The sequence below is a fragment of the Equus caballus genome, chromosome 1 (assembly GCF_041296265.1).
Source record: "Equus caballus isolate H_3958 breed thoroughbred chromosome 1, TB-T2T, whole genome shotgun sequence".
Taxonomy (NCBI): domain Eukaryota; kingdom Metazoa; phylum Chordata; class Mammalia; order Perissodactyla; family Equidae; genus Equus; species Equus caballus.
Genome location: NC_091684.1, coordinates 161,215,534 through 161,240,903, shown reverse-complemented (window position 1 = coordinate 161,240,903; position 25,370 = coordinate 161,215,534). Strand labels below are relative to the sequence as shown.

General features: G+C 43.4%; 1 protein-coding gene and 1 long non-coding RNA gene across 3 annotated transcripts; one reads left to right on the top strand and one right to left on the bottom strand.

Moving 5' to 3' along the window:
- Positions 1-931: 931 nt before the first annotated feature.
- On the bottom strand, positions 932-5,031 carry LOC138924868 (uncharacterized). Its single transcript, XR_011440216.1, has 2 exons — positions 4,951-5,031; positions 932-3,251 (listed from the first exon to the last, which is right to left on the bottom strand). It is a non-coding gene; the product is annotated as an uncharacterized lncRNA (long non-coding RNA).
- On the top strand, positions 4,834-15,864 carry KNSTRN (kinetochore localized astrin (SPAG5) binding protein). Of its 2 annotated transcripts, none has more exons than XM_001503549.6 (9): positions 4,834-5,183; positions 5,364-5,458; positions 9,315-9,447; positions 9,951-9,998; positions 10,849-10,954; positions 11,175-11,268; positions 12,754-12,815; positions 13,567-13,641; positions 14,374-15,864. In XM_001503549.6, the coding sequence occupies exons 1-9, from the start codon at positions 4,975-4,977 to the stop codon at positions 14,503-14,505; spliced, it is 954 nt and encodes a 317-aa protein (XP_001503599.2). In that variant the 5' UTR covers positions 4,834-4,974; the 3' UTR covers positions 14,506-15,864. The 2 variants fall into 2 exon arrangements, with proteins under 2 accessions (XP_001503599.2, XP_023475783.1); XM_023620015.2 differs by having other exon boundaries at positions 4,865-5,216.
- Positions 15,865-25,370: the final 9,506 nt, after the last annotated feature.

The following is a 25,370-nucleotide window of genomic DNA, read 5'->3' as shown; positions in this document are numbered from 1 at the left end:
TTGCTTGCCCTTTGTTGGGAAATATTTACATTTGTAAGGGAAACCTCCATCTGTAAAGATGCCTCCTCTCTATGCCAGGAAGAAGGGAGATGACCTTATCTCTAGAAACTCTTAATGCCAAAGGCAAGAACTTAAGTTGTTTACTGTCTGGCAACCTCTCGTAACTGACCCCCCCCCCCCAACATCCTCCTTTGTCTTTGGCTGAGGATAATATTTAAGGGGAGACTTCTGCCATTTACTCAATCTGATTTGATTCTTATCTAAAAGTTGTGGGACCGCCCAATGGCCAGAACCTACCAGATCTAATACCACTTTAACTTTTTTACATAGTCTTTCTTTTGTCTTGTAAAGAGATAACTGACATACTTATGCCTTAAATTTAGCCTTACTCTCCACCCATGTTTGCAGCAGCAGCAGCTCTCCATGCCAGCAGCAGCTCTGACTGCCTGTGGGTCCTGTCCCCATGCCAGCAGCAGCAGCAGCTCTGACTGCCCATGGGTCCTGTCCCCAAGCCAACGTTGGGAGGGGGAGAGAAGTTGCACCTTTACCTCAAGGGCCTTTGTTCTTGCCATAGGGAATCTCTAAAGCAGATATACAATGCATGCCCAGTGGCCTCGGTCAGGCCCTTTTGGAAAGACAAGGTCAGGCCGAATTAGGTTTATACCAAATGGCTTCCTCATATATTCCAATATATCCTATTACTTGCCATTTTTATTTGTCATTTCCCCCTTTTGATCTCTAATCTTTCGATAGAAAGCATTGATGATCAAAATATTCTCCCTCGGCGCCAGGGTGGTTGCTGCCTGCCCTGGGTCCATGATGTCCCTCGGTGCTAGGCTTTTATTTCACTTATTTGCCTAGTCGTCCATGTTGGGGGAAACAGTGGACAAGCATAGAGCTATATATATATATTAACAGAAGAAGCATTTCATATGTCATGTAATTTCCAATTAATTTTAGATTGTTGCACAAACATTGTATATGTGCTTCTCTATGACACTTCACATTTACATTGTATATGATTCTGGAACAAGTACAGTAACAATAATAACTCAGCATTTTTAAAAGGATTAGTCTGAAATGAATTCTTAGTCATAGTCCCTATCAGAAAAGGAAGTTTGTCCAGGGTTATAAGACAGATCAACCATCTCAAGCCGTCGAGCAATCATTACTCTAGTTTGTATGCTACTCTTACAACCCTGAGTAAAGAAAACAACAATTAGTTTGAATATTATGACCAGTACAAGGATTGCAATAAATAATAGAAATAGGAATTCCAATCCAGATCGAAAAAGGGAACTGATACTGAAAAGGGAGCCAACCAAATAAATCAAAGTAGGTGCAGGATTCACATAAGGCATCCATTTGCTTCTTCATGTGCTTTAGCAGAGATGACACATTGGAAGATTCATCACGTACAATAACACAGCATTCAGTCTGAACAATTGTATATGTACCACCTTGGGATGCAGTAAGAATATCTAAAGCCATTCTGTTTTGAAGGACAGCCCTTCTCATTAAAGGCATTTCAGTATTTAATAAGACTATTCCTGCTTGACTATCATTAAGGGCTTCTTGAGTAAATTTAGTCAGGTCTTCCATATGTAATAATGCCATCTTTTAGCTCCAAAGAAGGAGCAAATATAGCTGCAAATATAGCCATACCAGTGGAACACTGAACAAGCCCATCCGGCCTTAAAGAGAGGGAGATTGGCAAGAGGTTTTAACTCAGCCTGACTCCTTCCCTGCTTTTAAAGGAAACTCAGGGTGCAATGTTTTAGCCATCCAGGCAGTAGCCAAGGCCAAAGTTTTGTTCCACATAACCACTGAGTTCCATTAGGAGTCACTCGATAAATTCCTGGCCTTCAAGACCAGTCTGTTCCACATTAATCACTTTCTTTAAGTATAATAATATTCCAAACAAATTATAAAATACGTATACAGTTTAAGCATAACAAATGTTTAAATGAGGAGATATAAGGTTGGGAATACAGGCCTGGTCCGGAGTCTTCGGACAGCTGTCTACAACAGATGTCGTCTTCTTCTCCTCCTGGTTTGGTCCTTTTCGACAGGGCTGCAAACAGTCTTATTTGATGTCTCTTTCAATAAATAAATTCTTCAGGTTACAGTCCAAGATCCTTAAGTTCTGGGAGCTCTGTGAAAGAATCAGCTACCAATCTTTCATTTGACTTTAAGTACCTCAATAAGACCGTGACAACAATGTAATATATCCCTTAAGAAAAGCTGGTTCATATATTTCTTCATCTAATTGCATAGGCTGTTTTATTATTATTTCAAAATGAGACAGCTAATGTTTACAAAAAGTATAGATCTAAGATTAAGGAGCACTAGCACAAGAGCTTTTGGCTGTGAGAGAGTAAATGCTTCTGAAAGCTTGCCAATTAAGTTCTAGTTGTGCCATTAGTTTTACCAGTCCTGAGGATCGAGGATGGTAAGCACAGTGGAAATGCTGCAATATTGGCCAAACATTACAAACAGATTTGAGTTCCCCAGTCACTGTGTAACTCGCGAGGAATTCCTCAAACAGGAATTATTCTCTCTAACAGTAATTTACCTACTGTTAAAGCCGTTGCTCTTCTGCAAGGAAAGGCCTCAAAACAATGTGAGAACATACAGATCATTACAAGATATGTTTATCCTTGAGATGGTGGCATTTGACAAAGTCCAATTGTCATACCTCAAAGGGTCCCTTAGGAAGGGAAAGTGGCCTTGTGACCCATGAAAGTGGGTTTCTTATTGGGCCCGAACCACATCTGCGAGGGGGTGTCAAAAATTCCCCCTTTTGACTGCCATATCTGTTTCTCTCTTTCCGTGGCAATTTCTTGAGCCTGTAGAAGGAAATCTTTTACTGGGTTAGCAGAGTTAACAGAAAGTAGCAGGCATTCTTGAGGCTAGACAGCATAACATCCTCACTTATCATTTAAGTAAGACTCATTTGTAAACCAAATTAAACAATAGAATGCAGTTGTGGTCTTCTCTCCCTTGTGATGTTGGAAGCAAGGTAACAAGGTTAATGGTTGGAGCAAATTATGAATTAGTTCCTGCGTCCAGGGGGCAGGCAGTCAAGAAGACTTCTAGATGTCAGAGTCAAAGCATCTTTTTGCAGCTTGAAAGGTCTCTGATGATGTCATCAGGCATTCAGGTATCTTTTTGAGTGGCTTACAGCTTACACAGCAACAGACGGGAATCTCTCAAGTTTCTATCACGTCGTTCAACTTCAGTTTGCAGGGCTTCAGGAAAAAGAGTAGGTTCAATTCTCAATGATTCCAGATGAAAATGAGGTAAAAATTGAAAACATTAGTTTGGGGGTTTGTAACCAGATACTTCAGTAGAAGAATTCAGGATGCAGTTCAGTTCACAGGTAGAAAAAGCCTCAAAGACAATTAACAGAACTAGGATCTAATATCTACAAATGTGCATTATAGTTTTTTCACTGAAGCATAATTCTTCTCTCTAAAATCACCCTCATTTTTACCAAAGATAGTCAAATTAAGACTAATTGGTTTGCAAAATAAGTTTAGTTTCAAGAAACTTGGCCCAATTATTTACATAAGTGCAGCAAGAATAGCAATTGATCATATAGGCTCTTAAATCTGCTTTTGCTGGAATTTTTTATGAGGAATCTCAGATTGAACCTTAAAGACCTCTTGAGGCCAGAAAAGCCAAGCCAAGGATTTGTGCCATCAGGCCTTGCCTGCAATACCTTAGATTTGGGTGACTTTCCCTCCTTTCTTGAGATTCCCCAGAATATTTCGAGGTTCATTGCACCTGCCAGATAAGTAAGCTTCCTTACTTACCAGGTAAGATTGCTGGAATCTCTCTCTGTAAAGCAAGGTACCAGGCCCATATTTCCAAGTGGCTTTATTTCCAGAAAGTCAACCTTATTCCTCAAAGGCAGTATTGTCATATCTGAGTCTGTATCTTTCTCTCAAACATGACATTCCAGTCAAAGTTTTGGTAAGATAACAAATGTGTCCTGTTATAAGGAGAACAGATTCTTATTGAACTTACGCAAATAACTAATTGCCACGAAATAATCATACTCGCTCACAAAGAGTTTCCAAAATCCGGAGGGATCAGGTAGGGAGAAAAAGATAAATGTTTCAGTTTTGCTCATAAAGGTATAATTTCACTAATTGCTATAAGACATGGTTAGCATAAGAGAAAAGATTTCCTTAAATCTGAGAAAACAAAACAACACATCAAAAACGATATTTCAAACAAAAGTATAACTTTAGATATGAATCGGGTCATATAGATCGGCATGTAGGCCGGGACACCTTGGGCTTCTCTACTTGGGGCAGCCACGATCCACATCAGTTTTACTAAAGTTTATAAATACACATTTATTTGGGTTTTTTTTCCAGCTTAATTGAGACGTAATTGACAAGTTTGTGTGATTGTGTACTGTTTCCTAGATTGTGAACTCCAGGAGGGCAGACCCAAGTTCAGTCTTGATATTTGCTCCGGGACCCACTTAAAATAGTGCTCAATAAGTAGTGGTTGAGTGAAATGAATGAGTGCATTAAGTGCTTGAGAACTCTGCCCAGTTTGCTAGAAGCAGCTTTCAATCTCTGCTTAAAAGCTGGATAAGTGCCATTAAAGTTAGGACTGCAGGTGGGTGTCTCGGGTATTTCTGCCCACAGGCCCTCTTCAAACCTCACCGGCCACTCTCCACCCTATAACGTGTAGTTTCCGCCATCCAAATACCCTTTGACCCTGGCAATCAGGCATCATGCAACGTCCCTAACAATCACAGACCAAATAAAGAGAAGGATTGTGACTTTAAACGTTACTGCGTGTGCTCATCCCAAGCCCCAAATATGACGCCGGTGGCTCACAGCTCCGTTCAGGCCGGCAAAGCGCACAACTCCCCTGCCCCGCCCAGACCTGCTCCGCCACCCATCGCCGAGAAGCTCAAGCTCGCACCTCTGCTAGGACCTGCCGTACAGCATGGCAGCCCCCGAAGGCGTCGCCCCGCTCGGGGCCTACAGTACAACATGGCCGCCCACAGGAAGCGCACCGCACGCCCTTCCGTCCGGCCACCGGAAGTTTCCTTTTGAAACCCAGGCGGCAGACCAGGTCGGCGGAGCGGCAGTTGCTGGCGAGCATCTTCCGAATCAGAGCTACGAGGGCTGCGAGCAGGAGCGGCAGGCGCCTCGGTTCGGCTCTACCGGGGCGAGGGACTGGGCTGGGTGAGGGGGTCGGACGAGATGGGCCCGGAATGGAGGATTTTCTCGCGCGCGCGTCCTGCCCCGATCCGGGGCGCGCTCTGCCCGGGCCCTCCACCTGCGCAGACCCCCTGGCCCAGCCCTGGGTAACAGTCGCCTTGCACCTTGCAGAGTCCAGCCGTCCCGTCTCGTTACGATGACCAGCGTGATTAAGACAGTATACACCCTGCAGCCTCCTTCCGTGCTGAGCGGCGGCCTGCCTGCAGGTGGGTATCCATACCGCCCCCCATCGGGCCCTGGGGACCAGCCTGGGGTGGTCAGGCCGGGGAATGTGGGGCGCGGGCAGGGGGACGGCATTTCATCGGCTCTGACAACCTGCTGACTCCCCTAGAACCGGGCTGTCTAGGTTTACGATGGGAATTCGGGAAAGGGCCATGAGGTAGGATTTTAGACCTGCCCTGCGCCCCTCCTCCCCCACACCTAACCATGCTGCCTTCACCAATTAGATTTAAGTCGCTGATTGTTCTACAGTATTATTCCCATTAAGCTGGGAATCGCTTTTTAAACGGTTACCCGTTTTACTTCCAGAATTGGGCTATCTGGAGGGACTGGGTTTGTTGTCAGGACAGAGGAAAGTCGTTTGAGAAGGGGAAATTAGGGGGAAGCACTAGGGTTCACACCGTGTGTGGTTCACATTTGTGTCTGCTGCACAGTGTCTTTCATACAGTACATTCTCAATAAACGTTTGCTGAGTGAAGTGAGAGAGGGGTCAGGCCTAGCTAGAGTATTCCAGAACGTTGGGAGAGGAGACATGATTTAAAAACTTTTTGGGGGCCGGCCTGGTGGCGCAGCCCTTAAGTACGCAAGTTCTGCTTCGGTGGCCCGGGGTTCGTTGGTTTGGATCTCAGGTGCGGACATGGCACAGCTTGGCAATCCATGCTGTGGTAGGCGTCCCATGTATAAAGTAGAGGAAGGCGGGCACGGATATGAGCTCAGGGCCAGTCTTCCTTGGCAAAAAGAGGTGGATTGGCAGCAGTTAGCTCAGGGCTAATCGTCCTCAAAAAAAAAAAAAAAACCTTTTTTTGATTGCTTTGCCGTCTTGTTTTATATTACTGGGCTCTGATGGTCTGCAGTTGTGGAGTTGCCTAATCTAGAGACTAGAGCACAGAATAAGCTTCAAACATCAGAACCTGTTGTGGGAGATTTTGAAGCAGCTGTTCCCAGGTGATTCCACGCAACAGGTTGATGAGCAGGAGCAAGATGCATCTGTAAACAGCCTTTTCTCCAAAGGCTTGAGGGCTTGATGTGTTTGTCTTATGTTGCCTCAGAACACCTGAGTAGTAATCCTGGTATCAGCAGGGCCTTGAGTTGCTGGGGGAACTGGAGCCACGTCTCCGTCCACTGCCTTTCCCTCAGAGAGCAGTGCCCCTCCTTCAGGGGGGAGGGACTGGCCCTCCCCAGCCAGGCTGGAAGTTTTCATCTTTCTGCTCTCTATCCCTGTCCTAGCACTATGATCATATGTAACCTCAATGGTTTAACATTCTTAGGTTGTATCCCAGGTTTTTCTAAGTTTTAGTTTTTTGACTAGGTAACATATGCACCTGTAAAAAAAAAAATCCAAAGTTAGAAAATGATATGCAGGGAAAAACAAGCCTTCCTTCCTTGACACCAGCCATCCAATTTTCCTCCTTATGCAACGTCCCTAACAATCACAGACCAAATAAAGAGAAGGATTGTGACTTTAAACGTTACTGCGTGTGCTCATCCCAAGCCCCAAATATGACGCCGGTGGCTCACAGCTCCGTTCAGGCCGGCAAAGCGCACAACTCCCCTGCCCCGCCCAGACCTGCTCCGCCACCCATCGCCAAGAAGCTCGGGCTCGCACCTCTGCTAGGACCTGCCGTCCTAGGGTCTCATCTTAAGAAGACAGTCTTTGTTAAATCCTGCTAAATTTCTCCTGCAATGCAGTCCTTAGGTTCTAGCAAATATGGATTATTGGAACCAGTTCCAATCAATGAAGAGTGTTAATTTTGATCAATTGACTATCAACTCCTTTTTACATGGGGTAGATTTGTTATTGTGTATAACTTATTAATACTTGAGAGAGGAGAAGGTACACACATTCCCCCAAGGTTACATTTTGCTTCATATAGAGACCTCAAAAAGAGCTCTTTTAGGGGCAGCCCAGTGACGCAGGGCTTAAGTGCGCATGCTCCGCTTCCGTGGCCTGGGGTTTGCCGGCTCAGATCGCGGGTACAGACATGGCACCGCTTGGCAAGCCATGCTGTGGTAGGCGTCCCACATATAAAGTAGAGGAAGATGGGCACGGATGTTAGCTCAGGGCCAGTCTTCCTCGGCAAAAAGAGGAGGATTGGCAGCAGTTAGCTCAGGGCTAATCTTATTCAAAAAAAAAAAGCTCTTTTATTATTTGCTTTGTGAGTAAGAATATGAAAAATAGGGAGCAAGTGGCCAGTGAGTGTACCTATAAATGAAGTACAAAGTTTCCTAATCCCTGTGGTCCAGTGCTCTGGACCTCATTTCTTCAGCTTGGTTTAATTGTTGTGGTTTAATTGTATGGTTCTTAAGTCAAGCTTAAAGGAGCCATTTTACAATGAACAAGGTGAAAGTTAGTATAAACTAGAAAACTGTGTGTGTGTGTGTGTGTGTGTGTGTGTGTTGGGGGGTCGTGCTTAAGTCCAGAACAAGTTACTTGAATTTTTTTTTTTTTTTGAGGAAGATTAGCCCTGAGCTAACATCTCCTGCCAATCCTCCTCTTTTTGCTGAGGAAGACTGGCCCTGAGCTAACATCCGTGCCCATCTTCCTCTATTTTCTATGTGGGGTGCCTACCACAGCATGGCTTGCCAAGTAGTGCCATGTCCGCACCCAGGATCTGAACCGGTGAACCCCCAGCCGCCAAAGCGGAACGTGCAGGCTTAACCACTGTGCCACCGGGCCAGCCCCCAAGTTACTTGAATTTGCTATGCAAATAAATCATAGAAAGACTGTGTGTGGTGGAGGGCTGGCATCAGGGCTAGGGGAAAAAACTCTTCTTCCTCACTCTGAGGAAGAAAAGTGTCCTGGCAGAGCCGTTTCTCTGGTTATCTGACAGTAGCCTAGTGAGAAGATCAGAACAGAATGCCAGATAGGGAACCTCTAAACTTAATGATGGATAAATGAAAGGGCTGGTGGTAAAGGTGATCAGCATGGAAAGGGGGAACGAGACTAGAGGAGCTAATTTAAAGATGGTCTGTGAAACAGCCGAGGAAACTGAGGTTTTCTATTTATTTAACAAGCAGTTTTGAACCTCTCTTAAGATGCCAGATACTCTACTAGGCAGTGGGGACACAAAGACATTTCTTAGAGGAGTTAGGGAGACAGTCTGATCCAAACAACTAAGCAACAGAGGCCGGCCCTGTGGCCGAGTGGTTGGGTTCGCACGCTCCGCTTCAGCGGCCCAGGGTTTCTCCAGTTCAGATCCTGGGCATGGACCTCACACTGCTCATCAAGCCATGCTGAGGTGGCGTCCCACATAGCACAACCAGAAGGACCACAACTACAATATACAACTATGTACAGGGGGGCTTTGGGGAAAAGAAGAAGAAGAAGAAGAAGAAAAACATTGGCAACAAATGTTAGCTCAGGTGCCAATCTTTAAAAAAAAATTTAAAAAAGCTAAGCAACAGTTAAAAGAGAGACAGCTTGAGCGTAGCTTTAGGAGAGCATGCAGAGTGCTTAGCATAACAAGGTGGTTCGATTCCACTGGTGTTTGATGCAGGGTTCAACTGTATATTGCCTTGCTGACAGCCACACTGCCTCTCATTTCGCTCTTTGCTTATATCAGTCTCCACTTTCACATCTCTACCTTCTGGCCATTCGGTTTGCTATATCACCAAGCTTTTGTCTATGCTCAAACACACTGCACTGTCACATTTAAAGAATTTCGGTTTCTATCCCCACTTAGCCTAGAAGTCTTATTCTTCTGAATTAATCTTCACAAATTGAGATTGGCCAGAATGAAGATAACAGGTTTCTGACAACTTGGAGTGGAACTTTGTTTGTTACAGAGTTGCAACTGTTGGGTTGTGATGCTTGAGTTTTCACTCTCTGGTTTTCCTTTGCAGACACACAAACTCGAGCTACTTCTAAGAGCCTGTTACCTGTTAAGTCCAAAGAAGTGGATGTTTCTAGATTTCCGCATTCGGGAGGTTCAGAGAATGACGTCACAAAAGTCATCAAACCGAGACGAGAGAATGGGTGAGAATCAGGTCGTTGGTATCCAATTAGAACAACTTGCTAGAAATTGCCCAGTACCAAGAATTAGAAATTAGGGGTTTTGAGAGCACAAGGCTCCTGAACAATTGGCCCCAAGTGGTGGTGAGGGCTAGTTGTTAGCCTAGGTTGCTGGGCTGAGCACAGTCCAGCCGAGTGTAGTGCATATGTGTGTCCCCTCTACCTAGTGCTCAGTTCCCGCATATGTGAGGTTGACACAAGATAGCCACACCATTTTGAGCAGGTCTGTCAGGTTGTTGAGGTGGTCAGAAGGGGAGCCCGTTCCCTATTAATAAGCCTTTTTCAATAGTTGGGGCTGAAACAAAAGTGTGTGGGCCCTCAGAGCTTCTCAGCATGTGCCGTTTGCATGGTATGTAATCTCTGGTCCTTTCCTTAGAGAACCAGGCTCTTTGTTCTGCCTTGTTCACAAGACACGTAACAACAGTCCTATGATTCTCTGATTTGTTTCTTTGTTTTTGCTTCTTTAGGCAGGTGAAAGCTGCAGACCCTGCCATCAAGAGGAATGTCAGAAAGGGGTGAGCATCAGGATAAATGAACTTTGGCCATCATTTTAGAGTAGCGGATCTCACCCCTGGTTATACATCAGAATCACTCAAAGGACTTGTTTAATGTGTTACCGTCTGGGTGTCACCCTAGAAATCGGAATGGAATTTTCGGGGGTGAGGCACAACCAGGTTTGAGAAGCACTGTCAGGGCAAGAATAAGTGATGCTACCATCTTGATTACCAGACAAGAGCTTTTGGGGCTCCATGCCAGGACCACTGCTAATGGGAAGTCAAGCCCAACTATGGCCCATCAACAGGAGTGTGAAGCCTTCAGGATAGGAGGGGCTTCACGTGGTTAGTGATTTTGAGATGAAGGTGGGGGAGACGGAGGGGGAGGTGAAATCCTGGAGAAGGATCCGTATCTCTCTGTTTGAGCTTGGCTTGGATATTTTGCATTCCTGAAGACAAATAATATAAGCTGAAAAGTTTGTAGAAGTAGACTCTAATTCCAAATCTGTTATTTGGGCATGCCTTCAAAGTTCTGAAGACAGTATCAAGAAGGACTCTGAGAACTTTGAAAAGAAGGCTTATTATTGATGCTGATAATGGCTATTATTTATTAAATGTTTACTATGTCAGTAGTTGTGTTAAGAATTGTACATATATTCTCTCTCTTATTCAAAATAGTAATAATATTATGAGATATAGGTATTATCTTCATTCTAGAGATGAGTAAATAGAGCCTCAGAGTGGTTATGCAACTCCTTGAAGGTCGTTTATCACGACGTCAGGAAGCCAGGATTCAAACCCGTTGGTATGATTCCACAGCCCATACCCTTAACCCCTCCACCTCTTCACAGACGTATACTTGTCATTACAGCTACAAACCAGTCAGCAAGCAGAAATCAGAGGAAGAGCTTAAGGATAAGAACCAGCTCTTAGAGGCCGTGAACAAGCAGTTGCACCAAAAGTTGACTGAAACTCAGGTGAGAGACCCACCAGACCTCTGCCATAAGCTGCGCTGGGCGATGCTTGTGGACTTCTGAGGGATGGCCCCCTGGGTGGGAGCAATCTTGCCATGTCCAGGTGCCCGAGGGCAGAAAGCAAAGACACCCGGCTTGTGCCCTGGCTGTCCAAGAGCGAGGGCAGAAAAGACCTCCCCTGGGGGGTGGGACAGGACTGACTGTCTGCATGGCACCCCAATAGGGAGAACTGAAGGACCTGACCCAAAAGGTGGAGCTGCTGGAGAAGTTTCAGGACAGCTGTTTGGCAATTTTGGAGAGCAAGGGCCTCTCCCCAGGTAAGAGACAGCACACAGCTGCCTTCAGAGGAATCAGTGCACATGCCCCTTCCTGGGGTGATTCTGGACTGGGTGTCAAGAGTCCAGCATGGCCTCAGCTGGCCAGTCAGTGCAGGGGTTGCCTCACAAAACCCTAAAGGTTTCTGGAAGTTTCTCTTTCTTCTCTTGTGATGTTGGCTTTGCCTCACCAACAGCGTTTCAGATAGTTATGGAGAGAGGATTATCTCTTTCTTATCTGAACTCTGTATGCCATTCATTTGGTGCCAACAGGTGTGACCTTGCAAATAGACCAGAAATATTTTCTTTCTTTCAAGAGAGGTAGCATACGGGTAACTTTCCCAAGTGTGAGACAAAGAAGTGATGCTGTTTCAAGGGTTCCTAAACCTGGCTAATCAGCGAATCACGGTGGTTAACATGTGATTTCTCTTCTGCCCTGTCCCTGGAGAGCAGAGTCAAGCAGAAGAAGGAATTGCCCAAAGACTGTCAGAGGGCCTCAGACGGAGTTGAGGGGCCTGAGAATGCCCAGAGAAGGGGCCTAGTCGTCTTTGAATTAAGGAATACTGACTTTGATTGCTACTGGTTAACCTATGCATTTGGGATATATTCTTTATAGACACCTTATATGTTTTTGTATGATTTTAATTTGCTATGTACATGTATTACTCTTACAAAAAAGTAATAATTTTTTTAAAGCCTGAAAGCTTTTTCTTTTTTTTTTTTTTGAGGGAGATGATTAGCCCTGAGCGAACGTCTGCTGCCAATCCTCCTCTTTTTGCTGAGGAAGACTGGCCCTGAGCTCACATCCGTGCCCATCTTCCTCTCCTTTATATGTGGGACGCCTACCACAGCATGGCTTGCCAAGCAGTGCCATGTCCGCACCCGGGATCTGAACCAGAGAACCCCAGGCTGCCTAAGCAGACCATGAGAACTTAACCACTGTGCCGGCCCCCTGAAAGCTTTTAACAATAGTTTTTTGTGGGCTAGCCCCAGTGGCCTAGTGGTTAAGTTCGATGTGCTCTGCTTCAGTGGCCTGGGTTTGGTTCCTGGGCACGGACCTTTACCACTTGTCAGTGGCCATGCTGTGGTGGTGGCTCACGTGTAAACAAAAGGAAGATTTGCAGTGGATGTTAGCTTGGGGTGAGTCTTCCTCAGTTGAAAAAGAAAAAAAACAGTTTTTTGTATTTTAAACAAAACAGCAAAATCCAGCCTTATACACTTCCTTTGGACAAATTTTCTGCTGAGCTGAGGAGAAAGCAGAATTTTTGGCCATATCCAAACCTATGGAGGAACGAGGTAAAATACAGCTCTGTTGGACAGGTGTGGGTGACCCTGCCAAGGTAAAGACTCAGGAGAGAAAGTCAGGGACCAGGCGCTTAGAGAAGTTTCCCTCATGGTTATTCCCATGCTTACCCATGGAGGGGTTTTTGTTTTCTTCTGTTTAAGGTGCATTTCCCTAAGCGAGGCTGACTTTGTTGTTTCCATCAGTTTCAGGCAGTGAGACCCTGGCAGCAGACCAAGAGCCCACCACGGATCACGTGAACTCTATGGTGAGGGCACGAGTGTGAGTGGGTGAGGGCCAAGGGCCCATGGGGCTGTGCAGATCTAAGAAGGTCTCTGCCACATGCTCAGCAAACGCCAAGAGACAGCCTTTGGTTATCCATGATAGTGGAAGAGAGTGGTGGATGTGTACTCAAAATAGCATATTTTGCTCAGAAGGTGACTTTGTACTTACAAGTATGAGTGAGTTTGAGTTGAAAATGTACTACTTTAAAACACGTAATAGAATAGACCTGTATAGAGAGCTTTCTGTTTTCCCTATTCTAGACTTTGCCAAATTTCTCACCTTATTCCTTTGCTGAGAACCGTATGATGCCAAAGTCCAGGCTGAATTAAATTTGGCTTCTCTTTGGTTCCTTCCCTAAAGTAGGAAGGTAATTGTTTGGGATTAAAGTCTTTTGAGCATCTGTGATTTCTTCCCCAGGAAGAAAGATCAGTTGTCCTCTTAGAATCATAGAATACTCGGTGTGAAAGCCTTCCTCAGCTCCCCAGGTGATTGGTCACGCCTTCAGTGGCTACTATGTTTTGTTCATGTTGCCTGTGTAGCACAGAGCACATGGAAGTAGGGTAATCTGTCTGTCCTGTGGACTGAATTCCTCCCAGCACGTGTGTGGATGCTCAGTAAATGAACGAACGGAAGAGATGTTAGAAATCATCTAATTCAATTCTTGTTTCCTATGAAGAGATTAGTTTATATACATTTCAATAGATTTGTTACTACATTATATACTTTCCTCTTAGTTGCTGTTAGAAACTTTGCAAGATGAACTGAAGCTTTTTAACGAAACGGCCAAAAAGCAGATGGAGGAGTTACAGGTGAGAGGCAGACACCACTCTGAGGCAGGATTGCCGTTTCCCGCAGCAATAGGTGAATCGATGGAGGACGCTTATTTATGTCTTTACTTTTAACAGACTATTTTGTAATAACTTTAGATTTACAGAAAAGTTGCAAAGATAATACGGAGAATTCAATTCCCCTAATATTAACATCTTACATTATCATGGTACATTTGTCGAAACTGAGAAATCAACATTGATGCATTGCTATTAACTAAATTCCAATACTACATTTGGTTTCACCGTTTTTTTCAACTAGTTTTCTTTTTCTTTTCTAAAGACTGTTAGAAATGCTCACTTATGCAGGGCATGAGGCGAGGTACAACACACTAGGTTTCTCAAAGTTGAGAGCTGAGACCTGTGTGAAATCCACACTGTGGAAACAATTTCTCAAGGAAACTTGTAAGAGGAAACCCAGATTCTTGGGTCTGGGCTGCTTTGGATTGCTTGGGTGGATCATGGGATATTGCACTGAGTCCTAGAGGATTTCATCACTTCGTTTAGATATCAGAGTCTGTAGTAGAGAGGGACAGTTCCTAAAACCAGCACAGATAAACAAATCTAAGATAGAAAACACAGTGTCTGTCAGGACTCCAGTGGTCTTGGAATAGAAGCATAATATCCTGGTGTGGTATTGTCTTTCCTGTGAGTCAAAGTTTTGTGAGTTTTTTTGTCTTTTTTTTTTTTCTTTTTGAATGTCTTTCCATGCAGGCCTTAAAAGTGAAGTTGAAGATGAAAGAAGAAGAGAGGGCCAAGTTCCTAGAACAGCAGACCTTATGTAACAGCCAAGTGAATGATTTCACAGCAGCCCTTGAGGAGATGGAGCAACTGCTGGAAATGTGATAAAAAGCGAGTGGCCAGATGGCTCCCTCTTGGGGGTAAACTCTTAGAGGAAGCCGCTGAGGACATCTTCTTGGCCATGATCTTCTAGGACTCCCCATCCCCAGAATGAAAACAGTTTCTCTGGTAAGATTAAGGACAGCTTATGCTGGAGTGGCGGTTCCTCCTTTGAGTAAAGTGTTCCCAACCTTCAGATTGATCAGCTCTTCTGAACCTCACACGTACGTAACTGAGGCCTAAAGAGGGGCCCTGGAAGCTTGGCTCAACCTCCTAGGCAACATAGCGGCACACCATTACAGTCAAGAGACTAAACCAGCCACAGCCAGAGGATCCGAAAGGTCGCATTCAGATGCACAGGAGGGAAACCTTAATTGTACAGTGGAGCTCAGGTGCTCCCCAGGAAATGTCACTGAGGAGCCCTGCTCTCTGCTTCTCACTTGGAGCACTTTCTGTCCCTTCCTGGTTGGGCTCTATACCTCACTGTGGATTTTGAACTTGAAGTTACTTGAAATGACTTAGTAAATGGGGTGAAGGTATAAATAGTAACAACACCTACCTGAAACAATACACCCTGGAGCTTTTAATCTAAATCTCTTCTGTTTTTTTTTTTTTATAAATTGCTACTTTTAAAATAAATATTTCTGTAAATAATTGTACTATAACATTGAGAAATGAAAAGAGCCTTTTAACCTAAATGTGTCCACTGAATACTCTCGAACTAATCTAGTTAACAAGTTCAAGATTCCAGTTTAACCCAGAATATTTTTTTCTACTGATTAAGTGCTCCATGGCTCGCCCCATCTTGCAGGAGCATTAGCTGGTCTTCTGAGGGTGTTCCCTATTTGTAGCAGTGGGTGCCCGGCTCCATCCGCCAGGTTTGTGTCACTAGCTGCCTGTGTTCTTCCTGTGTTCCTAAGCATAGTTATATACCTGCTATTTGCTTTGCACAGCCCATCCTGGACCTGGCACCATGGATCCTTAGTCAACTGAAGGTCATGACAGGCCTTTCCCCTGTTAGCCAAAGGCACAGCCATATTTCATTTCTTAGTCAAACTGGGCAGGCCTTTGGCCATCTCCCATTTCTTCACTCCCGCCCCACCACCACCTTTCAGCATTGTTGAGGCTGCCCAGAGCCACCCAATCAAGCTAAGTAACACCCCTACCCTAACTTACAGGCCTAACATTCTTTACCTTCACACACAAACGTTTACAAGTTGGTTATGTCTTAAATATTTTGAAGAGGAAATCCAGTTAATTCTCACCAGTGAGAAGACTGAATATTTCCTTCTACAGGATGCTTATAGTTTAAAAGTTTGTTTATTCAAATAAACTTGTAATTGCCATTTCTGGCCAAAACAAAAATGTTCTACTTCCTTCTTGGAAGGAGAGGGTGGAAAATTCGGTTGTGGGATCCTCACTTCCTTGTCCTGCCTCACTAGTTAACTCCTAGGAACATGACTGTCTCAAAGCCGGTCGGTACTCTCTTCCCCACCATAGAGACCCTGTTCCCTAGTGGTCTGATCTCACGAGGCCTCTGCCTCTTGGTTCTGTTTTGCACCGCCAACCAGCCTTTGTGCGCCCTTGCCTTTTCTCTTGTTCCCTCTGACCTCTGCTGCTCCATCTGCCTTTTCTACCTGTGGAGGTCTTCTGGATGCTCAATCTGATCTAGAACCTGAATAAATTCGTACATTAACATAGGCTCAGCAAGTAGTGATCCGCATCCTCCGCTTTGCTGGACGTGATAGGAAACTTTCACGTAGCATGACGTCCTTGACCTCAAAGATGCTTACAGTCTTATTTGGTGGAAGAAAATGTTCAGGTGACATACAAGTTGAAAAGCAAAAGGCAAGACTTTACTAAACAGTGAGTTGTGTACTAAGGTAGTTAACTATGGGCTGCTGTCGATGTCTCAATCCAAGGTACACATCAGGATGGATGCGGAGAGGTCTGATGGCCACTCTGAGTTTATTATAATCAGCGTTTCAATATATACATAGCTTACATCTGTTAAACATACGCAGGTGTTCTGGATGAAGTAATTAGCAAATGCCAAGAATTCTTAATGATTTCTCAAGGAGCCCTCCCTTGGCCTCTGTTTTGATATTATGTTATTGCTGTGCTCCTATATTTTTATCTCGGAGCAGGCAAGGTCTCTTAGGCAACAGTCCCTCCTGCTCTCAATATCAATATCGTTTCTCCATCTGTGCCCCTGGGCAGCCACCGCCTGGCTTAGGTTGCCCACCCCCCCCCCCCCCCCCCCGGAGGTCTTACCCGTCATTGGCTAACCGGCCTTCTCACCTCCGGGTCACAGTTTGTTGGCAAGCCTTTTCCAGTGATTATTAACCCTTCCTGTGTCAGGGGCGGCTATAGCTGCTTTGGTTGGGGAAGGCTTGATGGAGGAGATAGACTGGGGATTGAAGGAAAAGTAACATTTGGAGAGGCTAGCTAAGAAGTTGAGGACCTTCCAGGTTGGTGAACACATGGAGATTTGGGGAGTGTGGTGCACTGAGAGAGCATGGAAGCTCCATGCCCTTTCCCCATACCTTGCCCTATGCCTCTTCCATCTGGCTGGTCCTGAGTTATATCCTTTTATAATAGAGCAGTGACCTAGTAAATAAAATGTTTCTCTGAGTCTATGAGCCACTCTAGCAAATTAATCAAACCCAAGAAGTGGATCAGTAGAACCTCCAGGAAGAAATTAAGAGGTAGTATTATTAGTAAGAACACTGGTTAGGCTTGTTCAGAGGGTTTGAGATAAAAGGGAATTACGTTTACATGTAATCCCCATTACACTCATACAAGGTAAGCACTATTACACCTCCCCCTTTTTTTTTTTAGCTTTTTATTAAGATTATGATAGTTTACAACCTTGTGAAATTTCAGTTGTACATTATTGTTAGTCATGTTGTAGGTGCACCACTTCACCCTTTGTGCCCTCCCCCCAGCCCCCTTTCCCATGGTAACCACCAATCAGTTCTCTTTGTCTATATGTTTAACTTCCATCTATGAGTGGAGTCATACGGAGTTCGTCTTTCTCTATCTGGCTTATTTCACTTAACATAATACCTTCAGGGTCCATCCATGTTGTTGTGAATGGGACGATTTTATCCTTTTTTATGGCTGAGTAGTATTCCATTGTGTATATATACCATATCTTCTTTATCCAATCATCAATTGATGGGCACTTAGGTTGCGTCCATGTCTTGGCTGTTGTAAATAATGCTGCGATGAATATAGGGGTTCATGGGACTTTTGGAATTCCTGATTTCAAGTTCTCTGGATAGATACCCAGTAGTGGGATGGCTGGGTCATATGGTATTTCCATTTTTAATTTTTTGAGAAATCTCCATACTGTTTTCCATAGTGGCTGTACCAGTTTGCATTCCCACCAACAGTGTAGGAGGGTTCTTTTTTCTCCATAACCTCTCCAACAATTGTCGCTTTTGTTTTGGTTATTTTTGCCATTCTAACAGGTGTAAGGTGATATCTTAGTGTAGTTTTTTTTTTTTTTTAAGATTTTATTTTTTTCCTTTTTCTCCCCAAAGCCCCCTGGTACATAGTTGTATATTCTTCATTGTAGGTCCTTCTAGTTGTGGCATGTGGGACACTGCCTCAGTGTGGTTTGATGAGCAGTGCCATGTCTGCACCCAGGATTCGAACCAACGAAATGCTGGGCCGCCTGCAGTGGAGTGTGTGAACTTAACCACTTGGCCACGGGGCCAGCCCGTTTAGTGTAGTTTTGATTTGCATTTCCCTGATGATTAGTAATGATGAGCATCTTTTCATGTGCCTATTAGCCATCCGTATATCTTCTTTGGAGAAATGTCAGTTCATGTCCCCTGCCCATTTTTTGATTGGGTTGTTTGATTTTTTGTTCTTGAGCTGTGTGAGTTCTTTATATATTATGGAAATTAACCCTCTGTCAGATAAATGACTTGTAAATATTTTTTCCCAACTAGTGCGTTGTGTGTTTGTTCCAATCCTGTTTTTCCTTGCCTTGAAGAAGCTCTTTAGTCTGATGAAGTCCCATTTGTTTATTCTTTCTATTGTTTCCCTCGTCTGAGGAGTTATGGTGTCTGAAAAGATCCTTTTGATACTGATGTCAAAGAGTGTATTGCCTATATTCTCTTCTAGAAGACTTATTGTTTCAGGTCTAATCTTTAGGTCTTTGACCCATTTTGAGTTTATTTTTGTGAATGGTGAAAAAGAATGGTCAATTTTCATTCTTTTACATGTGGCTGTCCCGTTTTCCCAGCACCATTTGTTGAAAAGACTTTCTTTTCTCCGTTATATGCCCTCAGCTCCTTTGTCAAAGATTAGCTGTCCATAGATGTGTGGTTTTATTTCTGGGCTTTCAATTCTATTCTATTGGTCTGTGCACCTGTTTTTGTACCAGTACCATGCTGTTTTGATTACTGTAGCTTTGTAGTATGCTTTGAAGTCAGGGATTGAGATGCCTGCAGCTTTGTTCTTTTTTCTCAGGATTGCTTTAGCAATTCAGGCTCTTTTGTTGACCCATATGAATTTTAGGATTCCTTGTTCAGTTTCTGTAAAGAATGTCATTGGGATTCTGATTGGGATGGCGTTGAATCTGTAGATTTTCTTTAGGTAGAATGGACATTTTAACTATGTTTATTCTTCCAATCCATGTGCATGGAATGTCTTTCCATCTCTTTATGTCGTCATCAATTTCTTTCAGGAAAGTCTTGTAGTTTTCGTTGTATATGTCTTTCACTTCCTTGGTTGATTTACCCCAAGGTATTTTATTCTTTTTGTTGCGATTGTGAATGGGATTGAGTTCTTGAGTTCTTTTTCTGTTAGTTCGTTGTTAGAGTATAGAAATGCTACTGATTTGTATATGTTGATTTTATACCCTGCAACTTTGCTGTAGCTTGATTATTTCTAATAGTTTTCCTATAGATTCTTTGGGGTTTTCTATGTGTAAGATCATGTCGTCTGCAAACAGTGAGAGTTTCACTTCTTCATTGCCTATTTGGACTCCTTTTATTTCTTTTTCCTGCCGAATTGCTCTGGCCAAAACCTCCAGTACTATGTTGAATAAGAGTGGTGAGAGTGGACACCCTTGTCTTGTTCCTGTTCTCAGCAGAATGGCTTTCAGTTTTTGCCCATTGAGTATGATGTTGGCTGTGGGTTTGTCGTATATGGCCTTTATTATGTTGAGATACTTTCCTTCTATACCCATTTTATTGAGAGTTTTTATCATAAATGGATGTTGGATCTTGTCGAATGCTTTCTCTGCATCTATTGAGATGATCATATGGTTTTTGTTTCTCATTTTGTTAATGTAGTGTATCATGTTGATTGACTTGCGGATGTTGAACCATCCCTGTGTCCCTGGTATAAATCCCACTTGATCATGGTGTATAATCTTTTTAATGTATTGCTGTATTCGGTTTGCCAAAATTTTGTTGAGGATTTTTGCATCTATGTTCATCAGTGATATTGGCCTGTAGTTTTCCTTGTTTGTGTTGTCCTTGTCACATTTTGGGATCAGGGTGATGTTGGCTTCATAGAATGTGTTAGGGAGTGCTCCATCTTCCTCAGTTTTCTGGAATAGTTTGAGAAGGATAGGTATTAAATCTTCTTTGAATGTTTGGTAGAATTCTCCAGAGAAGCCATCTGGTCCTAGACTTTTATTTTTGGGGAGGTTTTTGATTACTGTTTCGATTTCTTTACTTGTGATTGGTCTATTCAGATTCTCTATTTCTTCCTGCTTTAGTTTTGGGAGGTTGTAAGAGTCTAGGAATTTATCCATTTCTTCTAGGTTGTCCAATTTGTTGGCATATAGTTTTTCATAGTATTCTCTTATGATCCTGTGTATTTCTGTGGTATCCGCTGTGATTTCTCCTCTCTCATTTTCTTTTTTTGAGGAAGATTAACCCTGAGCTAACTACTGCCAGTCCTCCTCTTTTTGCTGAGGAAGCCTGGCCCTGACCTAACATCTGTGCCCATCTTCCTCCACTTTATATGTGGGATGCCTACCACAGCATGGCATGCCAAACTGTACCATGTCCGCACCCAGGATCCAAACCAGCGAACCCCAGGCCACTGAGAAGCGGAACATGCGAACTTAATTGCTGCACCACCAGGCTGGCCCCTCTCCTCTCTCATTTCTAATTTTATTTATTTTAGTCTTCTCTCTTTTTTTCTTAGTGAGTCTGGCTAAGGGCTTGTCAATTTTGTTTATTTTTTTGAAAAACCAACTCTTTGTTTCATTGATCCTTTCTACTGCCTTTTTTGTTTCAGTATCGTTTATTTCTGCTCTAATTTTTATTATTTCCCTCCTTCTTCTGACTTTGGGCTTTGTTTGTTCTTTTTCTAACTCTGTTAGGTGTCATTTGAGATTGCTTATCTGAGATTTTTCTTGTTTATTGAGGTGAGCCTGTATTGCAATGAATTTCCCTCTTAGGACCACTTTTGCTGTGTCCCAAATGAATTGGTATGGCATGTTTTCATTTTCATTTGTCTCCAGATAATATTTGATTTCTTCTTTAATTTCTTCAATAATCCATTGTTTGTTCAGTAGCATGTTGTTTAGTCTCCACACTTTTGCCCCTTTCTCAGCTTTTATTCTTGTAGTTGATTTCTAGTTTCATAGCATTGTGATCAGAAAAGATGCTTGATATTATTGCAGCCCTCTTGAATTTGTTGAGGCTTGCTTTGTTTCCCAAGATATGGTCTATCCTTGACAATGTTCCATGTGCCCTTGAGAAGAATGTGTAAGCTGCTGTTTTTAGATGGAGTATTCTATATATATCTATTAAGTCCATCTGGACTAATTTTTCATTTAATTCTATAATTTCCTTGTTGACTTTCTGTCTGGATGATCTATCCATTGGTGTTAATGGGGTGTTGAAGTCCCCTACTATTATTGTATTGTTGTCGATGTCTCCTTTTAGTTTTGTTAATAGTTGCTTTACAGATTTTCGTGCTCCTGTGTTGGGTGCATATATATTTATAAGTGTTATGTCATCTTGGTGGAGTGTCCCTTTTATCATTATAAACTACCCCTCTTTGTCTTTATCTGTTTTGCTTTGAAGTCTACTTTGTCTGATATAAGTATGGCGACACCTGCTTTCTTATGTTCATTATTAGCTTGGAGTATTGTTCTCCATCCCTTCACTCTGAGTCTGTGTTTGTCTTTGGGGCTGGGGTGTGTTTCCTGGAGGCAGCATATTGTTGGCTCTTGTTCTTTGATCCATCCTGCCACTCTGTGTCTTTTGATTGTAGAGTTCAATCCATTTACATTTAGAGTGATTATTGAAATGTGGGGGCCTAACGCTGCCATTTTATCACTTGTTTTCCGGTTCTCTTGCATTTCCTTTGTATCTCGTCCCATGATTTTTGGACTACTAACTCAGGTAGGTAGATTTCTATATTGGCTTTCTTCTTATTTGTAATTTGTGTCTTTATTCCTGTTATTTGTTTAGTGGTTACCAGGTGGTTTGTATAAAACATCTCATAGATGAGATAGTCCATTTTCTGATAGCCTCTTATTTCCTTAGATCAAGACCTTCCATCCCTTTCCTCTTCCCCTTCTAGGTTGTTATTGTCAGATTTTGTTTTTTCTTCCTTCTTGTGTTATGAGTTTGTGGTTAAAATGACAAGATTATATTTATTCTTGGTGTTTCCCTTCCTTTTATCTTTAATGTTATACTTAACTTCTGCTAACCTGTTCTGATGGAGAGCTGCAACTTTCTGATTTTGTCTTTCTACTTATCTCCTTTGCTCTAGGTTTTGTAATCTCTTTCCTTTTTTTGATTTTTCAGGCATGAGGTTCTTCCTGAGCATTTCTTGTAGGGGAGGTCTTGTGGCAATGAACTGCCTTAACTTTTATTTATCTGGGAAAGTTTTTTGTTTTTTGTTTTTTTAATTGAGTTAATGATAGGTTACAATCTTGTGAAATTTCAGTTGTACATTAATGTTTGTCAGTCATGTTGTAGGTGCACCACTTCACCCTTTGTGCCCACCCCCCACCCCACCTTTCCCCTGGTATTCACTGAACTGTTCTTAGTCCATAATTTTAAATTCCTCATATGAGTGGAGTCATACACAGATTATCCTTCTCTCGCTGGCTTATTTCACTTAACATAATTCCCTCAAGGTCTGTCCATGTTATTGCAAATGGAATGATTTTGTTCTGTTTTGCAGCTGAGTAGTATTCCATTGTATATATGTACCACATCTTTATCCATTCGTCTGTTGCTGGACACTTAGGTTGCTTCCATGTCTTGGCTATTGTAAACAGTGCTGCAGTAAACATTTGGGGTGCATAGGACTTTTGGGATTGCTGACTTCAAGCTCTTTGGATAAATACCCAGTAGTGGGATGGCTGGATCGTATGGTAGTTCTATTTTTAATTTTTTGAGGAATCTCCATACTGTTTTCCATAGTGGCTGCACAAGTTTGCATTCCCACCAGCAGTGTATGAGGGTTCCTTTCTCTCCGCAACCTCTCCAACATTTGTTGCTATTAGTTTTAGATATTTTTGTCATTCTAACGGGTGTAAGGTGATATCTTAGTGTAGTTTTGATTTGCATTTCTATCTGGGAAAGTTTTTATTTCTCCATCATATTTGAAGGAAATTTTCGCTGGATAGAGTATTCTTGGCTGCAAGTTTTTGTCCTTCAGAGTTTTGAATATATCATTCCACTCTCTTCTAGCCTGTAAGGTAGCTGCTGAGAAATCTGCTGACAGCCTTATGGGGATTTCTTTGTAGGTTATTTTCTTCTGCCTTGCTGCCCTTAGTATTTTCTCTTTGTCATTGACTTTTGCAAGCTTCACTGCTATATGCCTTCAGGTTGATCTTTTTACATTGATAAAGTTTGGAGATCTATTGGCTTCTGTCTCATGGAGTTCCATCTCTCTCCCCAGGTTTGGAAAGTTCTCAGCCATTATTTCTTTGAACAGGCTTTCTGCCCCTTTCTCCTTCTCTTCTCCCTCTGGGATACCTATAATCCTTATGTTGCATTTCCTAATTGAGTCAGATAATTCTCGGAGAGTTTCTTCATTTCTTTTTAGTTTTAATTCTCTCTCCTCCTCTATCTGCAGCATTTCTATATTCCTATCCTCCAAATTGCTAATTCTGTCCTCCATATCATCGACCCTACTGTTCAGAGAGTCCAGATTTTTCTTAATCTCCTCCATTGTGTTCTTCATCTCCAATATTTCTGATTGGTTCTTCTTTATAGTATCAAGCTCTTTTGTGACATAGCTTCTGAACTCGTTGAATTGTCTATCTGTGTTCTCTTTTAACTTTTTGAATTTTTTAATGATGGCTATTTTGAATTCATTGTCATTTAGGTTATAGATTTCAGTGTCTTTGGGATTGTTTTCTGGGTACTTGTCATTTTCCTTCTGTTCTGGAGATTTAATATATTTTTTTATACTACTGGATGGTGTGATTTGTTCCTCTGCATAGAGATAGAGTTTAGTTACTGCTTCCACTTGCTTCTACTGGAGTTAGGGGGTGGGGAGCAGCTGTTTAATCTGCACTGACCAGGATCCCTGACAGCTGTTTCTGACCGGACCTGGGCCCCTCCTCTTGGTCACAGTGGTCCTGTGGGGTCTCTCATCAGCTGTGGGGACAATCACAAGGGGGCCTCAGGTTGCTGGTGGTGCCTACTTTCACAGACCACCTAGACACGCTCCCTCCTTAGGTTCTGCAGCAGTATTATGGGCTTTCACAGTGGCTGGGAGCAGGTTCACTTAGATTTGCAGCTCTGTCACTGTCAGGGCCCGCAAGATCTCACTTGTCCACTATGGGCCACAGCAGAGCTATGGGTATCTACTGGAGTCTGTGGTTACCTCACCCAGCTGTGCTACTCCTCCCTCAGGGTCTTCCAGCCTTGTGGTTGCTGGGCGGGGCCTCTCCACTAATGCTGCACAGAGGCTTTAGCTGTGGCTGCTGTGGGACCATGGATTTTCCCCCTGGACCTCGGAGCAGGGCTGCTGGGGCTCCAACTTGCCCCACCCACTCATGCGGCTCACTGGGTGTCCCTTGTCCCATCTGGGCCACAGCAGGAGCCCGTGAGTCAGAGGTGGCTGGTGGGCTGCTGTATCACCTGGCATCCTCCTGTCCTGGAGCCTCCCAGCGTTCTGAATGCTGGGCAGGGCCTCTCTGCTAATGCCAAATAGAGGCTTTCCCTGCGGCTGCTGTGGGACCATGGATTTTCCCACTGGGCTTAGCGGCAATCTTGGGGGGTTTAGGTAGGGCTGTAGTCACGTGTTTCCACCATTGCTCCGCTGATGCACACACATGTCTGCCCTTGGTGCATGGCGATGCTATGAATGTGTCCGCTGGAAGAAAGTCGCTTGCAGGTACTAGGCTGTCTGGGGGTTGGGGGTCAGAGAGTTTTCACCTGTCTCCACCTCCTCCCAGGGGGAAGTCCGTCCACCTTCCCATGTATAGCAGCACAGGTCTCTCAGGCGTCCTTAGATGCTGTGTGCATATCCTTTGTTGACCGATGAATGTCCACTTAGTTGTAGATTCGAAGGGGGAGAGACAAAACTGCTCACTCCACCATGTTGCTGACGTCTCTCCTCCTATTACCCCTTTTCACAGCTGGGGAAATAGGCTCAGAGAAGTTAAGCTGATTTGCCTAAAGTCAAACAACAAGCAAGGATTGGAGAAAGATTTGAACCAGGGAGTAATGGCAGTGGAAGTTACGTGGTGGTTACCAGAAGTCTTGAAGAACCTTGAATACCAGGCTAAGCATTGTGGATTTTTATCCTCTAGACAACAGATTTCCAATCTCAGTTCACGATGCCCTTAGTGTCTCGGTAATACTTTGAGACACACCAAAAGAAATACCTCAGTTCTGTTTTAAATAGTTAGATCCAAACAA